General features: G+C 36.5%; 1 protein-coding gene and 1 pseudogene across 6 annotated transcripts in view; both read right to left on the reverse strand.

Annotated features, from left to right (window-relative positions):
* The window catches only part of AGTPBP1 (ATP/GTP binding protein 1), a 304,355-nt gene that overhangs the window by 131,093 nt on the left and 148,869 nt on the right, over positions 1-24,393 (reverse strand). For all 6 annotated transcript variants that reach the window (XR_005219074.1, XR_005219073.1, XM_037850913.1 and 3 more), the window contains exons 14-17: positions 22,138-22,853; positions 7,729-7,812; positions 4,036-4,122; positions 3,805-3,953 (exon numbers count right to left, since the gene is read on the reverse strand). Coding sequence is in view for 4 of the 6 variants with exons in the window: in XM_037850913.1 (XP_037706841.1) it covers positions 3,805-3,953; positions 4,036-4,122; positions 7,729-7,812; positions 22,138-22,853 (1,036 nt within the window). In the remaining 2 variants the exon portion in view is untranslated. The remainder of the gene's footprint in view (positions 1-3,804; positions 3,954-4,035; positions 4,123-7,728; positions 7,813-22,137; positions 22,854-24,393) is intronic.
* LOC119505051 lies at positions 5,605-7,569 on the reverse strand (annotated as a pseudogene).

A 24,393-nucleotide genomic window follows, 5' to 3' on the forward strand; every position in this document is an offset into this window, starting at 1 on the left:
AACTTGGGCTGCTCATTGTGAGCTGCAAATCCCCAACAAGCAGACAGAGGCTTTTAGTGATGACTGACCTTAAAGAGCAAGAGGACTTCTCTGTCTCTGGAGGGGGAGCCCAGAGGACCGGGTGCTATCTCTGGCTGAGGTGAAATGGGGGCCATGGACTGACCCTGGAAGAGCACTTTCTGTCCCTTTTTGTCTCTCTCAACCTGAGCAGCTCAGTGGAGAAAGTCTCAGCCATTTTCAGCTCACAGCACTCTGCAGTAGAGAAAGACTCAGCCATTTTCAGCTCACAGAGCTCTGACCCAGACAAGGATGGAGACAGCAGAGTCAGAGAAACAAAGAACCTCTTTAAATGCAAATGAAATCTCCCTAGGGGGTATCTTCCCTAAGAGGAAAGAGGTGGTGCCCAGCTCTACTACATGCCTTCCGTTCAGAACCAGACCTCAGAGCCTGGGGGTAAACAGCCATGGGCCACACCTCCTTACACCAGTCAGGAAAGAAAGGCTGACAGGCACCACCTGCATAGTGGCTTGATGCCTCATAGGGTACATCAATCTTCTAAGACACACCCTCAGGGAAACCGGATACTGAATATTTCCTCCTTCTGGGACCTGAGCCTGTTCTGGTCTGGGAAAACCTGATTGGGGTAACCAAGGAAACCAGATGCCTAGACAACAGAAAACTACAACCTACTCTAAGAAAAATGAAGTTATGGCCCAGTCAAAGGAACAAACTTACGCTTCAACTGACATACAATAATTGAAACAACTAATGCTAAATCAATTCAAAAAGTTTAGGGAAGATATGGCAAAAGAGATGAAGGCTATAAAGAAAACACTGGACATATATAAGGTAGAAATTGAAAGTTCGAGAAAACAACTGGCAGAATCTATGGAAACGAAAGGCACGACACAAGAGATGAAAGACACAATGGAGACATACAACAGCAGTTCTCAAGAGGCAGAAGAAAACACTCAGGAACTGGAGAACAAGACACCTGAAAACTTACACACAAAAGAACAAATAGGGAAAAGAATGGAAAAATATAAGCAACATCTCAGGGAATTAAATGACAACATGAAACACATGAATGTATGTGTCCTGGGTGTCCCAGAAGGAGAAGAGAAGGGAAAAGGGGCAGAAGCAATAATAGAGGAAATAATCTATGAAAATTTCCCATCTCTTATGAAAGACATAAAATTACAGATCCTAATAAGTGCAGCATACCCCAAACAGAACAGATCTGAATTGGCCTATGCCAAGACACTTAATAACCAGATTATCAAACATCAAAGACAAAGAGAGAATTCTGAAAGCAGCAAGAGAAAAGCAACCCATCACATACAAAGGAAGCTTGATAAGACTACGTGTGGATTTCTCAACAGAAACCATGGAGGCAAGAAGGAAGTGGTGTGATATAGTTAAAATACTGAAAGAGAAAAATCTCCAACCAAGAATCCTATATACGGTAAAACTGTCCTTCAAATATGAAGGAGAGTTCAAAATATTCTCTGACAAACAGACAATGACAGAATTTGTGAACAAGATACCTGCTCTACAGGAAATACTAAAGAGAGCACTACAGAGAGGAAAAGACAGGAGTGAGAGGTTTGGAACACAGTTTTGGGTGATGGTAAAGCAGCTATGTAAGTACACTGAATGAAGATGACTGAATATGGTTGAAAGAAGAAGGTTAGAAGCATGTGGGACACCAGAGGAAAGAGGAAAGATAAAGACTGGGACTATATAACTTAGTGAAACCTAGAGTGCTCAACAATTGTGATAAAATGTACAAATATGTTCTTTCATGAGGGAGAACAAATGAATGTCAACATTGCAAGGTGTTAAAAATAGAGAGGTATTGGGAGAAAAATACAATCAATGCAAACTAGAGACTACAATTAACAGAAACATTGTATTATGCTTCCTTTAATGTAACAAAGGCAATATACCAAAGCTAAATGCCTATAAGAGGGGGTGCATAAGGGAGGGGTATGGGACTCTTGGCATTGGCAATGTCCAACTATTCTACTTCAGTTTAATGCTATGTTTCCTTTTGGTGCTTCCTAGCGGTCATGTTTGTTTGCTGGTTTTTTTCTTTGTTTGTTTGTTTTTTGTTTGTTTGTTTTTGTTTTTTGTTTTTTTCCTCTTTCTTTTGTCTCTCTCCCTTTTTCGACTCTCCCTCCTCCTTTGTGGAAGAAATGGAGATGTCCTTATACAGATAGTGGTGATGGTGATGAATACATAAATAGGTGACTATACAGGGAACCATCGATTGTTTACTTAGGATGGAATGTATGGTGTGTGAACAAAACCATCTTAAAAAAAAATGGGTCTTAAAAAATTCCTTGAGGGCACTATATTGAGTGAAATAAGTCAGACACATAAGGACAAATATTGCAGGGTCTCATTGATATGAACTAATTATAATACATAAACTCATAGACATGAAATATAAGTTACCAGGATATAGAACAAGGCTAAATTATGGGGAGTGGTTGCTTATTATGAGCAGAATGTTCAACTAGGTTGAACTTAAATATTTAGAAATGAACAGAGGTGACCTAGCACATTGTGAGAATAACAGTGCTGAATGGTGCGTGAATGTAGTAGAAAGGGTAAACACAGAGTCACATGTCACCAGAAGGAAAGCTGGAGGTTAAAAGATGGGAATGTATAAAACAGTGAACCTTGTGGTGGGCAAATGTCCATGACTAACTGTGCAAATATTAGAAATCTCTTTCATGAACCAGAACAAGTGTATGACTCTACAAATAGAAGTTAATAATAGAGGGGCATGTAGGGAAAAATATATACCTACTGCAAACTATATACTACAGTTAGTAGTATTTTAATGTTTTATCATCAACAGTAACAAACGCTCTATACCAATACTATGAGTCAACAATGGAGGGTGGGTGGTTAGGGGTATGGGAGGATTTGAGTTTCCTTTTTTTGTCATGAAAATGTTTTAAAAATTGAAAAAAAAAATTAATTGTGGTGATGGATGCACAGCTGTATGATGGTACCGGGGGCAATTCATTGTATACTTTGGATAACTGTATGACATGTGAACAATCTCAATTAAAACAAAACAAAACAAAACAAAACAAAAAACCTCTCAAACTAAGAACAGAAAGAATCTTCCTCAACTAGATTAAAAAATTTAAGGAAAACCGACAGCTAACATCATACTTAACAATAAACTATAAGGAATAGCATAAGGGAGATCTTTGTGGCAATGGAAGAGTTCGGTATCTTGATTGTTGTGGCAGTTACCAAAAATCTATAAATGTATATAATGAACTATATACCCACATTGCACCAATGTCAGTTTCCTGGTTGTGATACTATACTACACGTAAGATGTAACCATTGGAGGAAACTTGAAGAGAACATAGGACCTTTCTGTAACTTCTCTAATTTTCTAACTTTCTACTAATTCATAATTATTTCAAAATAAAAAGTTAAAAAAGATTTCTTTTGGAGGAACTGATGTTAAAAACTCAACTTTAAAGTAGCATTCATAATAAACCTTCAATTATATTCATTTCGGATGAAATCAACCATATCCATTAAATTTCAAAGGACTTGTCTATACGGGGCTTATTTTATTACTCTTTTCACCAACAAATACAAGCTTAGTTTATTTAAAATTTTGCATAATAAATGTACAAATTCTGAGAACTAGAGAAAAGAACAACATTCAAACATTTTTTAATATGTTGGTAATATATTCTTCTTAATTTCTGCCCTACGGTTAAGATGCCTGCATGCTCTCTCAATTGGGAAAGATAATTGTCTTACCATAATTAAATTGGCTGTTGGACTTTTCACAGTTAATGATGTTAAACCTGTATGCAACACCTGGCCGCATTCCACTGACTTCAAAGTAAAACCACTGATGATAATGATTGCTATTTATATCTGAGTTCAGAATAAGATCATATTCATTTCTGAAAATAGAGGACAGAGAAATCTGATGAAAATTAGAAAAATATGTGCACATACAAAATCAGAAAATTTTAAATGACTTACTTTCTGATTTGAACTACTTTGCGCAGATTCCCAGATTCAAATTTGGAGTTAAACTTCAAAATATCTCCTTCTTCTGGAATGGTGTAACTAAATATAATTTTAAAATTAAATAAAATAAAATACATTGCATGTAAATAGGGAACAAAAAATAAATAAATAAAACTATGCTACCGCTTAAAATTATACCATTACTGTGTCAAATACCCTCCTCATTTTTTTTTTAAACCAAAGAACCTAATCAACACAAACAACACACCAACTCTCACTAACATCACGAGACAAAAAATATATATGATTATAATTAGAGAGCTGTTCCTAGGTTTACAGTAAATGTTAATCACCAATAAGATCTTTTACTTCACTGGATAAACGTCATTTCTAAAATATTTATCATAGAAAAGACCAGACATTTTTAAAAATGCATTTTCAAAAACTAAGCAGTTGTTAGTTGAAAACATTATTTTAAACTTACAGATCTTCATTACCTATTATCTTATTTAATTAACACCCAAATGGTACATTTTACACATGCTTTACTTCAGTAAATATTTACTGAGAGCCTACTATACCAGACACTGTTCTAATGATTTGTCTGTTTAGTTCTCCAATTAATCACAAATATTCTTGCTTTTCTGAAGCTTAAAGTCTAATAAACAGAAACTAAGACTCCAAGAGGCTAAACGATTTTGTTCAAAGTCATTTCTGTTAGAAAGAGCACTGGTAGGCCACACTCAGGGTTCTTGAGTTTCCATTTTTATCACATCTGCCTGATCTGAGGCAGAATCCTAAACTCTGAAATAACTAAGAGATTTATAAATAAGTAGATGCTTCTTTTTTGTAAGACTATCACCTCAGTTAATTGTATTACCTGATATATTTATATTATGTTTTTAAAGAGCATTATCTCAAAATTATTCTTTTTTAAGACTATGAACTCAGTCATGAACTTTGATATAATTTTTACTCTTATGGCTCTACCACCACCACTACCCCCCACCCCTTTCTTTTGGCCATAAAATGTGCATAGTTTATTCCAGCTTTCACAATGCCAAAACAAAAGGTAGGAGGACATCCTCCCTCATACCATTCTAAATTTACCTGACAATAATTTGGAAAAGCTAAGAGCAGGTATATACATGCATCTTTATCAATACATATATATGTGTGTGTGTGTGTGTGTGTGTGTGTGTGTGTGTGTGTGTGTGTGTGTGTGTGTGTGTGTGTGTGTATGTATATGTATACACACAAACACATGTATTTTCATGTTTTAGTCTTATCAGTGTTCATCACACCTTTACTCCATTTTGGTCTTTCATAATGTCCCTAAAAGCCATCAAATGTATCCTAATACTTCTACCTCTTCTTCCTCATCAATCATTTAATATTTTTGGGATTACATTCACAGTTTGTACATTAATCACTTATGTGATTGGTCAAACTGTACATTTGAAGATGCAAGGCAAAATATTGATTTAAGTTATACTCTATACATCACGGTTACCTATTACATTATTTTTTTCAACATCATTTGCAACTTCACACACCTTGTAGTTCTGTATGCAATCTATTTCAGCTTCTAGTACTGTACATATCTGCATCTTTTGGGTGGGAACACACTTGATCCATGAGCTCAGAGTGAGGCATAAACTGTAGCACCTGAGGTGGGTTTTAATTTGGTTTTTCTTTCAGAGTTGAGGTTTGCTGGCAAAGGCACTGAGTGTTTCAGGTCTTGATTTGTCATTGCAGGTATTTCTAATTCAGTATAGCTTTCTAGCTTAGTTTTTTCTTTGGATTCAGGGAGAAATTCTTTTTTGTTGCTTTTTGCCCACAATGATTTAATGGCTTCATAAATTTGCTGGCTTGCAGTATATGTTTTTTTTCTAGTTACCTTTGCAATTACTACTGACTGAACTGGTTAGCAAAAAGTTGCTCCTAAAGTGGCCAGTCCCAAAGGAGAAGCAATTTTCTTAAACCTAGAATCTTTTCTTGCTGAAACCAAGCCTGCCAAACATGAAATTGTAATCACTCTGATTTCTGGAAGAAAATCTTGAGGCGGGTTCTTCAGATAGACATATGCATCTTTCTCAAATTGTACTGCATCCATTATTTCATTTTTCACAAACACATAAATACCCTTGCACCAGTCATTGTAATGACCAGTTGTAGTACGGATAGACACAAAGCCCATTTGTAAATGACTAGGCTGCTCTTCAACATACCTAGACTTGGAGAGGTAGTACACTATACATGGGGAGCTGCCCTGGTTTTACTGGCTGCTTTTTTGGGTTCCTCTTCTTTGGTTGCACATATCAGACCCGCAGGAATGTTGTCAGCTTTCATATCCTAACGATCACCACTTCTGTGACTGTCCCAGTTTGTATATATTATGTCCCCCAGAAAAAGCCATTCTCTTTTAATGCTTCTTGTAGGGGCAGACATATTAATGTCGATTAAATTAGAGCCTTTGGATTAGGTTGTGTCCATGGAGATGTGACCCACCCAACTGTAGGTAATAACTCTGATTAGATAATATCCATGGAGGCGTGGCCCTGCCCATTCAGCGTGGGCCTTGATTAGTTCACTGGAGCTCTATAAAAGCTCAGACAGAAGGAGCTCACTGCTAGCCAGAGCTGAGACAGACATTTTTGAAGATGGCTGTTGGCAGGTGATGCAGACATTTTGGAGAATGCCATTTTGAAACGCAACCTGGGAGCAAGCAGACAGTAGACATGTGCCTTCTAAGCTAACAGAGGTTTTTCGGACGCTATTGGCCATCCTCCAGTGAAGGTACCCGATTGTTGATGTGATACCTTGGACACATTATGGCCTTAAGACTGCAACTGTGTAACCAAATAAACCCCCTTCTATAAAAACCAATCCATTTCTGGTGTTTTGCATTCTGGCAGCATTAGCAAACCAGAACAGTGACCCTCTGACCTTCTCCCAAACTCTTTAAAAAAGCGTTTTATTTTCTCCAAATAAGATGTGAAATTTCCTAAAATATTAGAATGAAGGGGAAGAGGGAACCTACAGAGAGTTAACTGAATTTTATATGGAAAGAGGCAAATGACTCTGAATAAGTCACATTCAACATTTGTGATTTTCATTTATTTACTTATTACTTCAATCCTAAAATATGATGATACTGGTGATAATTCTAGATTGTAAGTGATACTAACATTTATACCAGGGATCACAAACAAATCCTTTCAAAGGTTAAGCAGGTAACTTAAATGACTGAAGCCTAGTGTAAGCAGTAAGAAATGAGAGGGAGTAATGGGAAGTGTGAAGACTAGAAAGCATATGCTCCTTCTAAAGGGGATGGTATTTGTTGTCCCAAAGGAGTGAAGGTCCAACAACATTGGAAAGCCAGCATTTCATGTAAAAATTCCTGTTCTCTTAAGTATAGCTAATTTCAGTTTTTTAGAAAAACAGAGCATCAGTTTGTGACATCTGCCTACAATCAATTAAAATTTTACCTAAAACAAAAGCTTGTGATACATTCAACTTAAGTAAATAACCACGAAATGCCATTACATCCCTGCCAAAAGATGAAAACATAGTGAAGATAATCTAGGTGGAAGTTAAGCAGAATTCTTGCTTTTTAAAAACAACTCTGAAATTTTACAGTTAAAAACAAACAAACAAACAAACACAAACAGACAATAAAAGTAAGGGAAAAATCAGACTTACTTTGGGTTATCTAAGTCATATACCACTCGATCTACGATATCACTCTGATGTATTAGCCTCTCAATATCTTGGGCAATTTTTGTCCTGAAATAATAAAACTGAAGTTAGACAAAAATTCACTATTACACATAACAACACACAGCTTTCTCTAAAATATATTTTGGATGAAAAAGATGTAAATCAAAAAAAATTTTTAAATAAAAACAAGCATTCCTCTAACTATATATTCTGAGTTCAAAAACATTATCGATACATAAAAATCAGTATTTATCACAATCTGAGTTCTAGAGAACCACCATGTAGAATACAGGAATATAGCCACAAATCAAATAGTAAAAAAAGAAAGAAAGAAAGAAAGAAAGAAACAGAAAAACCCTAGCAAGACTTTAGCTAAAATGCAATTAACAACCGACTTGGATGTCCCATAGAATCCCCTTTCTCTTCTGTGCAAGGAAAGGAAATGTGGAGTGGAAGGAAATACCTATGTCAGGGAGCAAAGGGCAGTTCCTACACCCCCAGAATTTTCCAGGCCCAACCTCCCACCCCTACCCCAAGTCCAAAACAATAAATGCTAACTGGGAACTTCCTGAAACCCCTGCCATCATCTGGAAGTCCAAGCCACCTACAGAACCCTCAGCCTTCCCCATCAGTATTTAAGCCAAGACAGACAACAATCATCATGCACACAGCTCCAAATTGTAGCCAAAATAAAATAGGTATGGATCATAAAACCAGACACCTGGAACTCCTGGGAACATGGGCCACCAAAGACATAGTACTGATGGAAAGGCCACTACAGTGAAAATACATAGCTAACTTCCCACAGACCAACATATTCTTAAACAGAAATCTAATTATATGAACTGACTTAAGTTTCAAGTTTGTTTATTTCAGCTAAAGATTGGTAACGCAGATTTCTTGATTTCTTGATAGAACAGAGTGAGAAAGCTTGCAAAATGGTTATTAATAAAATCTCAAGAATACACTACACACTGCAAGTCCCCTTAACTTCAGGCAGATCTGAAACTAGTTCCCTGCAAAGCAACACTTCTCACAGATTGAAAAGAGTATTAACCCACAAATAATTTAAAAATAAACCTAATGAAGGTATAATGTCAAATTCAAAATAAGTCAAGAACCTAGTCAACTGAAGAGTTAAAAACTGTCAGGAAAATATTAAAAGATGTGATAGTTCAGTATATGAAAACAGGATACAAAAATTAGGAAAGTCTAATTCTAAAAAGCTTAATCTACTAGTTATACAGTTAAACATAATTTATTTTTAATTCCTATTCTGCAAAAATAACTGATTATTACAAGGGGTGACAGTGTGATTGTGAAGACCTTGTGGATCACACGCCCTTTATCTAGTGTATGGATGAGTGGAGGAATGGGGATAAAAACTAAAGGACAAATGGGGTGGGATGGGGGGATGATTTGGGTGCTCTTTTTCAACTTCTATTTTTTATTCTTGTTCTGGTTCTTTCTGATGTAAGGAAAATGTTCAGAGATAGATTGTGGTGATGAACGCATAACTATGTTATCATACTGTGGACAGTGGATTATATATCATGGATGACTGTACGGTGTGTGACTGTATTTCAATAAAACTGAATTTAATAAAAAAATAAAAAAAAAAATAACTCATTACTGACAAAGCAATCAATAAAGAAAAAAGCCTAGTAACAAAGGATTATGTTATAAATTGTTGATTTAGATTCAGTGTCCTAATTTTTACATGAAGATTTTTCCTAAAGAAATAAACTGCTTAAAAAGAAAACTATCAATTATTGCAAGAAATAAACAAATTCAGAATTTCATTATAAAGACCTTCATCAGTAAAAGAGATGGCATTTATATATACTCAAACACACTACACACAAAAAAATTAAGTGTTCAAGTTTGGGTGAATGACCAAATAAATCCATTTGTCAGAATAATTTATTTAACAAGGTAGATACATACCACAAATGTGCAAAATTAATATTTACATCAGTTTTTTTTTGTTTTTTTTTTTTAAAGGAAACTGGTTTTAAAAGGCTGATTATAACCACTCAGTTTACAGCAATGTTCTGTAAGGTAAATAAAAAAGCACAACAACTTACAGGGGCTAGCAGGTGACATAACAGAGCAAAGCACATTGGGTGGAACTGTGAAAAACTGCAGAGCTCAGACTATCTAAAACCAAGTTGATTGTTGCCATGCAGGAATCAGGGGTTAAATGCTGTCACACCTAATTTTTCAAGAAAACCAGAAGCTTGTATTTCTTTGTAGACTCTCCCACATTTTAAATGTTGGCAATCAACTAAAAAACAAAACATTCTATACATGAAACCAAAATCACATGCAATTTGAGTATGGCCTAAAGGTCACTAGTTTTCAACTTCAGACACTGTATTTGCAGGGGGGAGGGTTAACTGCCCATTTACATTAAAACTGACCCAAAATTAATACTCAAGGAAAATCTTTGCCCTGCCCTCAGCCCTCTTTAATAAAGAGGAAGAAGAGTCTTTTATTCAGAGATATATTCACGTTAAGCAGCTCAATTTTCTGTAAGAGGATGTCAATCCTTCCTTCCTTTAGCTCAGCCACCTACCAAAATATATGGCTCTCCATTCACAACAAAATAATAAATATTTCCCAGGTATTCTCGGGGACTACCACCTCAAACTTATTGACATTCAGTATTTATCAAAGGCTTGGCTCAGAAGAATAAATGTATATGGGACAGAGTCCTACTGAGGGATCCAAGATGGTGGCATAGAGAGGAGTAGAAGCTAAGTAGTCTCCCTAGAACAACTTAAAAAAAAACAGAAACAACTAGTAAATAATCCGGATTAACTGCGGGGGAACAAATGTGACCGCCCACTCATCATACACCAACCTGAATTGGGAGGAATGCCTGAGATCACAGCATAAAATCTGTAAGTAAAAACTGTGGATCCAAGCTGGGAGACCCCTCCCCCCACAGCCCAAGCTGCAAAACCTCATGGTGCCAGAGAGAAGCTCTCTCCCACGAGTGAATATAGCTCAGCTGAACTCCAAATGGGGTTTTAATTAGCAAGTGTGAACTGCTCACTATGAGGTACGAATCCCCAACAAGCAGACAGAGGCTTTGGGTGACAACTGACCTTGGAGAGTCGGAGGGTCACTGCGGACGAGCCCTAAAGGAGACTCTCTGTTCCTTTTTCGGCTCAGTGGAGAAAGCCTCAGCCATTTTCAGTTCCCACTGCTGTGACCCAGACAAGGCAGAGAGAGACCATTGAAAGGCTAATGACTTCCCCCAGGGGGTCTATCTTCTCTAAGAGGAAAGGGGTGGGGCCCAGCTCTACTACCCACCTTCCATTCAGAACCAAACCCCAGAGCCTGGGGAAAAACAGCCATGGGCCATACCTCCTCACACCAGTCAAGAATTACAGGCTAACAGGTGCTACCTGCTGGGCAGAAAAGCACAGTGACCTGAGGCATCACAGGCGTACCATCTTTGTATGATACACACTCAAGGAAACCAGATACTGAATATTTCTTCCTTCTGGGACCTGAGCCCGTTCTGGTCTGGGAAAACCTGATTGTGGTAACCAAGGAAACCATGCAGACAACAGAAAACTACAACCTATACTAAGAAAAATGAAGTTATGGCCCAGTCAAAGAAACAAACTTACACTTCAACTGTGATACAGGAATTGAAGCAACTAATAATAAGTCAATTCAAAAAGTTTAGGGAAGATACGGCGAAAGAGCTGAACCGTATAATGAAAACACAGGACATACATAAGGTAGAAATTGAAAATTCGAAAAACCAATTGGCAGTATCTATGGAAAGGCACAACACAACAGATTAAAAATACAATGGAAGCATACAACAGCAGATCTCAAGAGGCAGAAGAAAACACTCAGGAATGGGAGAACAAAGCATCTGAAAGCCTACACACAAAAGAACAGAGGAAAGAATGGAAAAATAGTGAGCAACGTCTCTGGGAACTTAAAGACAAAACGAAAAGCAAGAATTTATGTGTCATTGGTGTCCCAGAAGGAGAAGAGAAGGGAAAAGGGGCAGAAGCAATAATAGAGGAAATAATCAATGAAAATTTCCCATCTCTTATGAAAGACATAAAATTACGGATCCAAGAAGCGCAGCGTACCCCAAACAGAATAGATCTGAATGGGCCTACGCCAAGACACTTAATAATCAGATTAGCAAACGTCAAAGATAAATAGGGAATCCTGAAAGCAGCAAGAGAAAAGCAATCTATCACATACAAAGACTATGTGTGGATTTCTCAATAGAAACCACGAAGGCAAGAAGGAAGTTGGGTGATATATTTAAGATACTGAAAGAGAAAAACCACCAACCAAGAATCCTATATCCGGCAAAACTATCCCTCAGATATGAAGGAAAGCTTAAAATATTCTCTGACAAACAGACAACACAGTTTGTGAACAAAATACCTCTCTAAAGGAAACACTAAAGGAAGCACTGCAGACAGAAAGGAAAAGACAGGAGTGAGAGGTTTGGAAAACAATTTTGGGAGATAGTAGCACAGCAATGTGAGTACACTGAACAAAGATGACTATGAATATGGTTGAAAGAGGAAGGCTGGGACCATGTGGGACACCAGAACAAAAGACGAAAGATAAAGACTGGGACTGTGTAACTCAGGGAAACCTAGGGTGCTCAACGATTGTATTAAAAGGTACAAATATGTTTTTACATGAGGTAGAACAAATGAATGTCAACATTGCAAGGTGTTAAAAATAGGGTGGGATTGGGGGGAAATACAATCAACACAAACTAGAGGCTAGAATTAACAGAAACATTGTATTATGCTTCCTTTAATGTAACAAAAGCAATATACCAAAGCTAAATGCATATGCAGGGTGGGGGAGGATGGGGAAGAGTATGAGACTCCTGGCATTGGTGATGGTGCCTGACTCCTTATGCTACTTTAGGTTAACGCTATCTTCCCTTTTGTTGCTTTCTAACTATCAAGTTTTGTTTTGTTTTGTTTTTTTTACTTGTTTTTCTCTCTTTGTCTTTTCTTTTTCTTCTGCCTCTCCGCCTTCTTTGACTCTTCCTCCGTCTTTTGTGGAAGAAATGGAGATGTCCTTATATAGAGAGTGGCGATGGTGCTCAATACATAAATACGTGACTATACGGGGAACCAAAGATTGTTTAGTTAGGACGGAATGTATAGTGTGTTAACAAAACCATCTTAAAAGAAATGGGTTGATGAAGAAACCCTGAAGGCACTATATTGAGTGAAATAAGACAGACAGATAAAGGCAAATATTGGGGTCTCACTGATATGAACAAATTATAGTATGTAAACTCATAGACGTGAAATACAAGTTACCAGGATATAGAAATGAGGCTAAAGAATGGGGAACGGTTGCTCAACTAGGGTGAACTTAAACGTTTGGAAATGGACTGGGTGATGGTGGCATGTTATGAGAATAACTAACAGTGCTGCAAGGTGTATGAAGGTTGCGGAAAGGGGAAACTCAGAGTCATGCATGTCACCAGAAGGAAAGTTGGAGGTTAAAAGATGGGAATGTAGAAAACAGTGAATCTTGTGGTGGACAACGTCCATGATTAACTACACAAATATTAGAAATCTCTCTCACAGACTAGAACAAATGTATGTCACTATAACTAAAAGTTAATAATAGAGAGGCATATAGGGAAAAAAACATACCTATTGTAAACTATATATTACAGTTAGTAGTATTTTAACATTCTTTCAACAACAGTTAACAAATGTACTCTACCAAAACTATGAATCGATAATGGAGGGGGGTGTGGTTAGGGGTATGGGAGGATCTGAGTTTCCTTTTTTTTTGTCTGTCTTTCTTTTCTGGAGTAGTGAAAATGTTCTAAAAATTGAAAAAAAAATAATTGTGTTGATGGATGGATGCACAGCTGTATGGTGGTGCTGTGGGCAACTGATTGTACACTTTGGATCTTTGGATAGTTGTATGGTATCTGAACAATCTCAATAAAAAAAAAATGTATATGGGATAGTCCAAAATGTGCAGCCCATTCAGTCCAGTAAATATTCAGATCACGTCATATGTAGCCACAAGCAAAATTCTACTTTGTCAGGTTTTCAATCAATACAGAGCAACATTGTAAGAAACAATTTAATGAACCGTATTGCTATATTTACTGTAAGGATATTATGGGAAATGTTCATTACATAACATTATTCACTAAAGAACCACAGAAAATATTTCTTCTTTGTAAAGAGTAAGGTATAACCACATATAAAATCACTACACACACATATACACACACATGATTAACAGGACAGGCTCATGAACCAGACCAGGGTTTGAATCTTGGCTCTGGCATTTACTAGAAGTGTAACTTTGGATAAACCATTCAACAATCCTAAATGTCATCATACTTTTCTGTAAAACAAGACATCATAGCAACTCCCTCATAGCGTGCTATGAGCCTTAAATGACACACTATATATACATATATGTATATACACACACATACATACATACATATACACACATAAAATGCTTATCACTTAGTACTTAAGCAGTAAGTTACCTGCTGCTGTTGCTTCTACTAATACTTCTATTATTATGTCAATTCCAGAAGTAATTGTGTTACCCCTGAGCCATCCTAACTTAATATAAAGAAATCCAGGATTTTGCTTTCCTTATTTTTCTTATACCACAATTCCTTTACCTACTTTTAATTTAAAATTTTGAATGGGCAATATACAGATGTAGAAAAAATAAAATACCACATAAAAGTATAAAATGGAAAAGTCTCACTTTCAACACAACATATCCCCAGTCACCCAATCAGGTGGCTACATTTATTACGATCCCTCCAGTTTTTAGTGCAAATACAAATTTAGATGGTTTTTCCCACTATCTGAAATAAAATCCATAATATCATTAAAAACTGTTCTGTACTTTGCTTGTTTCATTCAACAATATATCATAATTTTTTCCATCAATACATAGGAAGCTTTTAAATTTTAACCACTACATAGTATGCCACAGAATGGACATACTATACTTTATTTTTCTGCCAGATGGACATTTGAGCTGTTTCCAATCTAAAAACCATGCTACAATGCAAAGCTCTGAACATAAGTGATACATGTGCTTCATCAATAAAATATGCTCTCACACTTCTGGATTTGTGCCAATCTGATAGGTGGGAAACTATACCTCACTAGAATTTTAATTTGCATTTCTCTTATTTTGAGTGAAGTTATACAATTTTTGTGGTTAAGAGTCATTGGTAGTTTCCTTATTTTTCATTCTATTTTATTTTGATTAATGTATTTTTGTAAAATACATACTTTTTGAAACAAAGCAATATAAATTTTATAATTTTATAAACAGAAATTCCAAATAAAAATAAAGATATTTTCACCACCAGAGACAATATGTAAATAAATATGTGTAGTTGTGTTCCAATGAAACTTTATTTATGGACACTGAAATATGAATTTCAAATTATTTTCATGTGTCACAAAGTATTATTTTTATTTTTTCGACTATTTAAAATGTAAAAAATATTTGTAGCTCATGAGCTGAACATAAACACTATCTACTAAGAAAGTAACTAAAAGATACAGAAAAAGTCAGTGGGGAATGAAAATGTGTACACTACAAAAAAAACAACCGAATTTTTTTAAAAGGCAGTAATGGAGGAACTGAGAAACAAAAAACATATAAGACATATAGAAAACAAATAGTTGTAAAGCAGAAGTGAATCCTTCCTTATCAGTAATTACTTTAAATATAAATGGATTAAATTCTATTAAAAAGGCAGATTGGCAGATTGGATTAAAAAATAAAAAAATATGTAATAAAAACAGGATCCATCTATATGCTGACTATAAGAGATTCACTTTAGGTACAAAGACACAAAGTCATTTAAAGTCAAAGGATAGACTCCCTATAATTGTGCCTAAGAGCCTCCTCCCGAATGCCTCTTTGTTGCTCAGATGTGGCCCTCTCTCTCTAGCTAAGCCAACTTAAAAGCCTACATGGGATCAGACACCCAGGGGAGTGAATCTCCCTGGCAATGTGGAATATGACTCCCGAGGAGGAATCTAGACCTGGCATCGTGGGATGGAGAACATCTTCTTGACCAAAAGGGGGATGTGAAAGGAAATGAAATAAGCTTCAGCAGTAGAGAGATTCCAAAAGGAGCCGAGAAGTCACTCTGGTGGGCACTCTTACGCACAATATAGACAACCCTTTTTAGGTTCTAGTGAATTGGAATAGTTAGTAGTAAATACCTGAAACTATCAAACTACAACCCAGAACCCATGAATCTTGAAGACAATTGTATAAAAATGTAGCTTATGAGGGGTGACAATGTGATTGGGAAAGCCATATGGACCACACTCCCCTTTGTGTAGTTTATGGATGGATGAGTAGAAAAATGGGGGAAGGAAAAAAACAAACAAACAAACAAAAAAAGGCACCCAGTGTTCTTTTTTACTTTAATTGCTCTTTTTCACTTTAATTTTTATTCTTGTTATTTTTGTGTGTGTGGTAATGAAGGTGTCAGGGATTGATTTTGGTGATGAATGCACAATACATAATGGTACTGTGAACAACTGAATGTACGCTTTGTTTTGTATGACTGCATGGTATGTGATATATCTCAATAAAATGAAAACACACACACACACACACACACACACACACACACAAGTCAAAGGATAGAAAAGATACTCCATACAAAAAGTAATCAAAGAAAGCTAGAGTGGTTATATTATTGGCAAACAAAATAGTCTTTGAGCCAAAAAAAATTACAATAGACAAAGAAGGACATTATATAATGACACAGGTCAATCCAGCAAGATATAGGAATCATAAACATGTATGCACCTAACAACAGAGCCCCAAAATATACTAAGGAAAAACTGCCAGAACTGAAAGGGGAAATAGTTCTAAAATAAACAGTTGGAGACCTTAAAATCCCATTTCACTGATGGGTAGAAAAAAGGAAAACAAGACAGAAGATCAATAAGTAAACAGAAGGCTTGAACAACACACAATTAGACCTAATAGAACATTCCACCCAAGAAAAGCAGAATACACATTCTTCTCAAGTACACATGGAACATTCTACAGGACAGATTCCATGGTAAGCCATAAAGCAAGTCTTAATAAATTAATAAAGACTGAAATCATATAAAGTATCTGTTACTCTCCTTTAATACTGGTTACCAATGGGTATCAACCCACATTTTGAAAGACACTGATCTAATCCAATTCTCTGCTTTTAGTTGAGAAAACTGGTATCTAGAGAAAGTTATTTCCTCAAACATACATGAAGAGTCAGTGGAAGAGTCAAGTCTAGAATCTGAGTGTTTTCAGTTGCTTTTCAAAGAGCTTCCTGCCCTCCCAAGATGTCTCATCACACCACAGTACCTCACCACTCATAAAATCAAATCCAATTGTCCAAGAATTTCTCCTATATGCATTTGTTCTTCTGGTCTCAAATTAATACTACTTGAAGGAACAAACAATTTTGAAGAATTTTATCTCCACTATTTAAAAATGGTGGGCAAAAAGTGAAAAGGGAGAAAGAACACTTTGAGATATGGCCTCCTTGAGCATTGGGAATACACTGATGATCACAACTTCCACATAAACACTTGACAAATACTTGCAGAGTGTATATAAAATAAGGGGGAAAAAGTCATATCCTTCAAATAGCAAAGTATTCTTATCTAGAATATAATTCACAAACATAATGTATATATATTTGCAATAATTATATTTAAAGTAATTAACATTATTGAGGAAAAGTCTATAAATCTAAGTTATGTAAACAGAATCGTACTGTTTCCTTGAAATATGGTATATTCCTGTCTCAGATCTGATCTCTGATATCCATGGAAATTATGACAAATATGATATGGAAATGGAAATTATGACAAATATGATAAAAGTTGTTCTTTGCAACATAACATATTTAGTTTTCTAGGAGTGTAGAGAAATCAATTAAACTGGCTAACAGTCATCATCACACAAAATGTATATAATTATGAAATATAAGAGACTATCAAAGGTTTTAAACTGCTTCATAATTCATGCCATTTCTGCTTCAACAAATTAAAAGGCCAAAGAATCTCTTCATCAAGACCATGAAAATTCATGGAGAAATCTCTCTATAGGGAAAGATATCTTTGAAACTTCAGGAGAGCTATGAGACACCTGACCTTCAAAAGGGTGTTTTGGAACCCAGCTCTTTTTTTCTCATTGCAAATTTTCCAGGACCAAATACAGGTACCAGAGACTTAAACTACTGGGTTTTCTGTGTTTTGGTTCCCTTGTGTACCGTATCTCCTTTGTACTTTAACTTGCATCCCAACACACGTATTCTTTTTTTTTCTTTTTTACTTTTTTGAATCTTTATTTGGAAAAGTCAGCCTTTTACACAAGATTTTATATCTATACTTTCATTCTGTAAATTACAATGATATTTTAAATTCATTGAATATAATTCACTGAGTGTCTATCAACTATCTTCTTGCCTCAATTTAAGAGATATTAGGTTAAAAATATTCAGTTTTCCTTCTAGTCTGCCGTCTCTCCTACTTTATATTGAACCCCTTTCTCTACTTTTCAGCTAGGTAAAGAGGCTCACAAAATCTTCAGGTTTGCATGGAGAGCAAGAATGCATCCAATGACTCTAAGCACAACATAATTTTCTTTAAGGCCTTCTCAGAAAAAAAAAGAAAAAATGAATTATTTATTGAACCAAAGCACACTTAGCAACTTCCCTCCCAATCTTATCCTTATTGGTTTTCCCAGAGTCAAATATCTCTGGCCTTGTTTAATTTGCAAATTTTGAAAAAAAAAACAAAAAACAAAGACTGACTATCTCACACAAAGCTTTAAAACAGAAGCAGATATAAACAGAATCATCATGAATCAAAGAGGAAAAATTTCAGAGGAAAAAAGATTCCAATAGTCTCACAGTTTGAGGTTTTAGGGAAAACCTAAGCTGAACACAGCTGCTGTTTGAAATATGTATAAATTTAATTAGAGGCCAACACACATATAATACTTTCACTTACCTTTTGATCTTCATCATGCTCTCCTCACAGTATCAAAAAAATACCTTAAAGCTTTGGTTTGAATAGAAGATAAACTTGATGGTATATTAAACTGTATGCACAGGTGGTAAAAATGTCAAATACTTCAGGAAAAAAAAAGTCTTAAAAATGGCCTAATATACTGAACAGGTTGGACTCTAGTCTATAGATTACATCTGTAGAGCAATTCCAAGGTCAATATCTCAGGGAAAAGGTGAGAGAACCCATCATGAATGAAAGAAGAGGATAACAGAAGAACCACAGTAATTCCCAGTCTGTATAAATTCCTCCACCATCAGGGTAGCCCAGTCCTGGGGAGAGAGGAAATAGATCTTGGGACCATAGATGGAACAATATTCTCTGAAAGACCAAGCCAGGCAAAGCCAATGCCCAATATCAAAACCAGCTGCTCAAAGAGAACAGAGGTTACAAGAACTGTGGACGGTAGCTCAGATATTTTAAGGAGCCAGAGGCATTACATTTATTCACATCTGGCTGTGATACATTTGCCTGCAATAAGGCTACACTTAAAGAAAAAAAAAAAAAAAAAACATTATGCTTCTTAATTTATTGATTTTTACAAGGGTATTAACTAAACAGGGTTATCCCTGATTACCAAATATTGATTGGGGCTCTAATTGGCTGGAATATATATTTTTAATTAATATAAATGAGCAAAATACTTTAATAAGAGTCTTGATTAATGAAAGCTTTCCTAATATGAAGTCAGTGAGGGGAAATAAGGGCCATTAGTGACTAAAATTAAGGCTGGGAATCAGAGGCTTATATAATAGTTATACCTCTATTCCACAATCCTTCTTCCTTCCAATCTTACCTCAGATATGATGGGTTAATAAGGGAAAAAAAATGTTCAAATTGAGGCATTTTAATAAGGACACTTGCTTTGAGGGTTGAAAGAACACTTAAAGTGCCTCCTATAGTCAACATGACATTTCGATTTTGGAGAGGTAGAGCACCTAAGCAGTGATGGTGAAGAGCAGAAAAATCAAGGTGCAGACTGATTCTGACTCAGTCCAGGTGTGTCAGTTCAGGACCTTCAAAAAGCAGATGCAAAGTCACAATCAGATATGCAAGAGATTTACTGGGCATGGAGGGTAGGGGGACGTGTGAAGAACAAAGAGGAGTGAACTAGGTGAGGGTACCTTCGTTAAAGAAGTAGGTTTGACACCTGAGGAATAAGAGAGTATGTAGTAGAAAGAGCCTCAACTGCAGGACAGCACTGCAAAAGTCTCAGCCAGGTCAATGGGGAACCCCAGAGCGAAGAACGCTTGTTAACAGATCCCTTCATTGGTCAGGAATGGCAATGCTCTAGTACCCCAGTCATGCTCAGTCATTGCCTGGGAGCAGCCCAGAGGGGCATAGCTCAGCATAAATGCTGTGATAGATCCCGAAGGTGTGGCAGCTGAAGGTTGTTGTCAACTACAAGCCTCCCAGCTAGTTCTCTTATGAACAGAGATCTGAGCAGCTCATTCCCATGGCTGCCACAGCCCAGCCCTTGTGCTCCAGAGACCCACTTCTCCACCCATATTCAGCGAGTGGCTCTTCCACAGTTCCTGAGGGCCTCTCGTAAGGTGAAAACTGAAAAGAGGAACATTAGCAGGACAAAACGTCTCCCCATCAGTGCAACTGGACTCAGGGCTGCAAATTATCATTTCTGTCCTCCAGCATCTATCTACATCCCACTCGCCCTCAGCTCTCACCACTCCAAGTCGTGGCAGTTGATGTGATTAAGTGACCCACACCCTCAATCCTGAGCAGTTTGAGCTCCTGATAACCATACCATACCATTCTCAGTCCAGAGTGGCTGTGTGCATTCTCAGTTAAAATTGGGCAAGGGAGTACTAAGAGGCAAATAAGGGGATGAATTGAGTTCTACCATATTCCTACCTGTTTTCCCACTGTGTAAAAGCGACCCTACCTCCTCTAGTTGATCTGGTCAATTACATGTGCTAAGATGTAACGCCTCTACTCATCTGCTGGCCCCTAAACACAAGGAGTATAGAATACCTAGGCGGCAATCACAGTTTGTTGTTAAATTGCACCCTTGCCGAGCCTCCGTGGGACCTAGACGTCTAACTTGCAGAGCCCAGAGGTGCAGGAATAGGAAGCACAAGGTCCCCCAGTAGGACACTGCCAGTGATGGGAAGTAGGGCCACTCCTGCTCCTACCTCCTGGTTCTCAAACCCATGTATTCTTCCTATGAAGGATACAGAGCCATGCAAAAGTTTCTAGATCCTGAAAATGGTAACCCTTCCTTGCCAAGTATTTCCTCTGCATTAGAGCTTTCCCTGTGTCTTTTGAAGGCTATTCCAGCATTCCATGAGGCCAGCTACCTCTGAACAGTGCAGCATGTGATACAACTGGAGGGTGACGTCACATGTCACAGCCCCACTCCCAAACATCTTTCCCAATAAAGTAATCCCTGCTCAGATGCTGTGTTATACAAATCAAGAAGCCCACTGGTAGCATCAAACATATACTACTAAGTTGCCAAGTAAAAATAGTGAATTAATCCCAGATGCTAAAGATAAAAAAATGAGATACAGTTTTTGCCTTGGAGGAGTTTACAGTCAACTACTCACAGCAATAATTTCTTTTATCATTTCATACTATATTCATAAAACAGTATACAATGTTTGTTTTTAAGATATTGATAAGCCATCATCACACAACCTTAACTATAATCACTGGAAATAGTTCAGCCTCAACAAAATGGTATTATATGCCAAATAACTATTCACTAGTTAGTAATATTTAATACTATTTGTAATATCTAATATTACTTGGCAATATTTAACAACTTAGTTACAGCTTTTATGAATCCCAAACTCTTTTACATTGTATATTCCAATTTAAAATTCCAAATTTCACCACAAAATACTGTCCATATGCTATATTTATACCCTATTTTAAAAATCATATTTCTAAACCAAATTAAAATGATAATAAAATTACTAAATTAATAACTATTACAAAGGTAAACATTTATTCAAAAATCATTAAATTATGTTTACATTTTGAAATTCAATCAAAGTAAAAAATTTTGAAATTGTCCAATGTCAGGTTTATTATACTGCCTTCATTTGAATAAATTAAGACTGGAAAATGAACAAAGTAAACTCACAACGACAATTTTCAAAACAATGCAAAATTTCAAAGGCAGGATAAAAAATTATAATAACTTTAATTCAGAGTAATTTTCTTCCTAAATACCCAAAATAATTATCTTTTAAGTGTACTTCATATTTTGACAATGGTCTCAGTTTGAAGGAGGAAGAAATCTGCAACTCACCTTTGTACACCGTAAGGCCTTTCTAAAATAGGCTCTTTGAATGGAGGTGGAATATGACCAAAATAATCAGGATAAGCCACCTCTGAATATTCTGGGACAGACTTTGTGTTTTTCACAATCTCAACATACAAATCTGAGTCATGGAGTGTTGGTCCATCAGGCATTTCAACTGATGCTTGTTCCACTGATGAATTAGACTCGGTATCTTCATCATCTTCAGTTTCAACTCCAGTACAGCAGAGCTTCCCTAGCTGAACTGTTCGTCCCTCAAACAGAACACTTCCACAAGTAGACACGTGTGGACATGCTTTAGTGCACGTAAGGACAGTAAGAGGGAGACTGTAGTCCTTCTTTATTCCTGCAGCAAAACCCAGGGATGTTTGAGAAGGAATAGTCTGCAACGTAATTCGGTCCAAGGCCTTCACAATATCGTTGTTTAAGCCCTGGACTGATGAAATAGTTCTATTTTGATCACTTAGCTGCTGTTGTAATGTTTTGTCATTATCTTTAGTATCTTCTTTTGCTAGATCCATTAAGGTAGATTTCTTAGCATCTTCATCTCCTTTAGGCGATACATTCTCCTTCATTACAACTCCTTTTCTTAAATTGCCCGAATTTCCAGACGGTTCCTCCCCTGCTGTAGGAACGACAATAGGACCACGTACTTTTCCCTCAAATACAAAAGGCTTTGGTTCTTTGGAGATTAGATCATAGTCCTTTGAAAATAAAAAATAAATTTAATCTTTTGCCTGTAAATATTCAAATAAATTAACAAAACTAATATTATATTCATTGTATATGCTGCTACAGAAACCTATCATTTGAAAATTTTAAACATGGATACAACAGGATGTGTTTTAATTTCACTAATAAATGACAAAACATTTAAGCAACAACAAAATTCATAACACTTATTTTAATTTTTCTACTGTAAAAATAATGCCTAAATATCACAGAAATACAGGAAAACTTAGAGAAGTAGGAAGACATGAAAATCATGCAAAATCCCATTGGGGGAAATTAGACTACTGAATTTTTACTCATTAGTTCAACAAATCTTTATGGAATGTCTGTTTTGTGCCATACACTGCTGACACATCAGTTAAAAAACAAAAACAAAAATACATTTCCTTTGTGCAGCTTACATTTTTTAGGGGCTTAAAGTGAGGACTGTCAACACAACAAATAATAAACATAATATATGTATACTTTATAGAATGTTAGAAAGAAAGTGTTAGCAAAAAAAAGGGAGACAAGAGAACATAGATTGGGTACTGGGAGAAGAGAGATGTGTTAAAATTTTAAATATCATTGATTAGGGATGCTTCATTGAGAAGATGCAATATAAGCAAAAACTTTAAAAAGGTGAGGGAGTCATACACAAAGCATTCCAGGTAGAGGAGACTGCCAGAGAAAAGGCCTCAGAGTAAGAGAATGCCTGAATATTCAAGGAACAGAAAGGAGGTTAGAATGGCTGGAACAGAAGGAGCAAGATGCATTCCGAGAGGTAGAAGAGAGTCAGATTCTGCAGGGCCCTGCAGATTATTGTGCAAGGATTTTTGTTTTTACTTTGAATGAGAATGGAAGCCACTAGAGGGTTTTGAAGACAGGAGTGCATGACATGATGTACGTGTTAAGAAGAAGAGTCTAGCACAGGGTTTCTCAACCTCAACAGTAGTCATTTTGGGGACAGATAATTCTTTGTTATTTTTTATTTGTTTCTGGGGGTATGTGGGGCAGGGGGGTAAATTCTGTCTAGCAGCATCCTTGGCCTCTACCCACCAGAAGCCAGTAGCACACCACCCCCATATGTGATAACCAGACACTGCCAAATGTCTCCTGGGGTGGCAAAACTGCCCCCAGTTAAGAACCACTGCTCTAGTTCTCTTCTGAGAATAGATTAAGCAGAGGAAAGGAGAAGGAAGGAGACCAGTTCACAGTTTATTGCAGTAAGCTAGTGAAGTTAGTAAGCAGTGGCTGGACTCTGAATGTATTGTGAGATAAAGCCAACATATCCTGATAGACCAGATATAGGGAAGAAAATACAGAAGGAAATCACAGAAAATGCCAAGGTATTTGACTCAGTAACTGGAAAGCATCAGGACTTCAGCTCTGGACATGTTAAGTTTCAGCTATCCACATATAAGGAGAGTTGTAAAGTAGGCAGCTGGATATATGAATCTAAATTCAAAAGTCTATCCAGAAGATATAAATCTGGGAATTGTGAGAATGCAGATATTACTCCAGATTTCCATG

Source organism: Choloepus didactylus, chromosome 10 (genome assembly GCF_015220235.1).
Source record: "Choloepus didactylus isolate mChoDid1 chromosome 10, mChoDid1.pri, whole genome shotgun sequence".
NCBI classification, from domain to species: domain Eukaryota; kingdom Metazoa; phylum Chordata; class Mammalia; order Pilosa; family Megalonychidae; genus Choloepus; species Choloepus didactylus.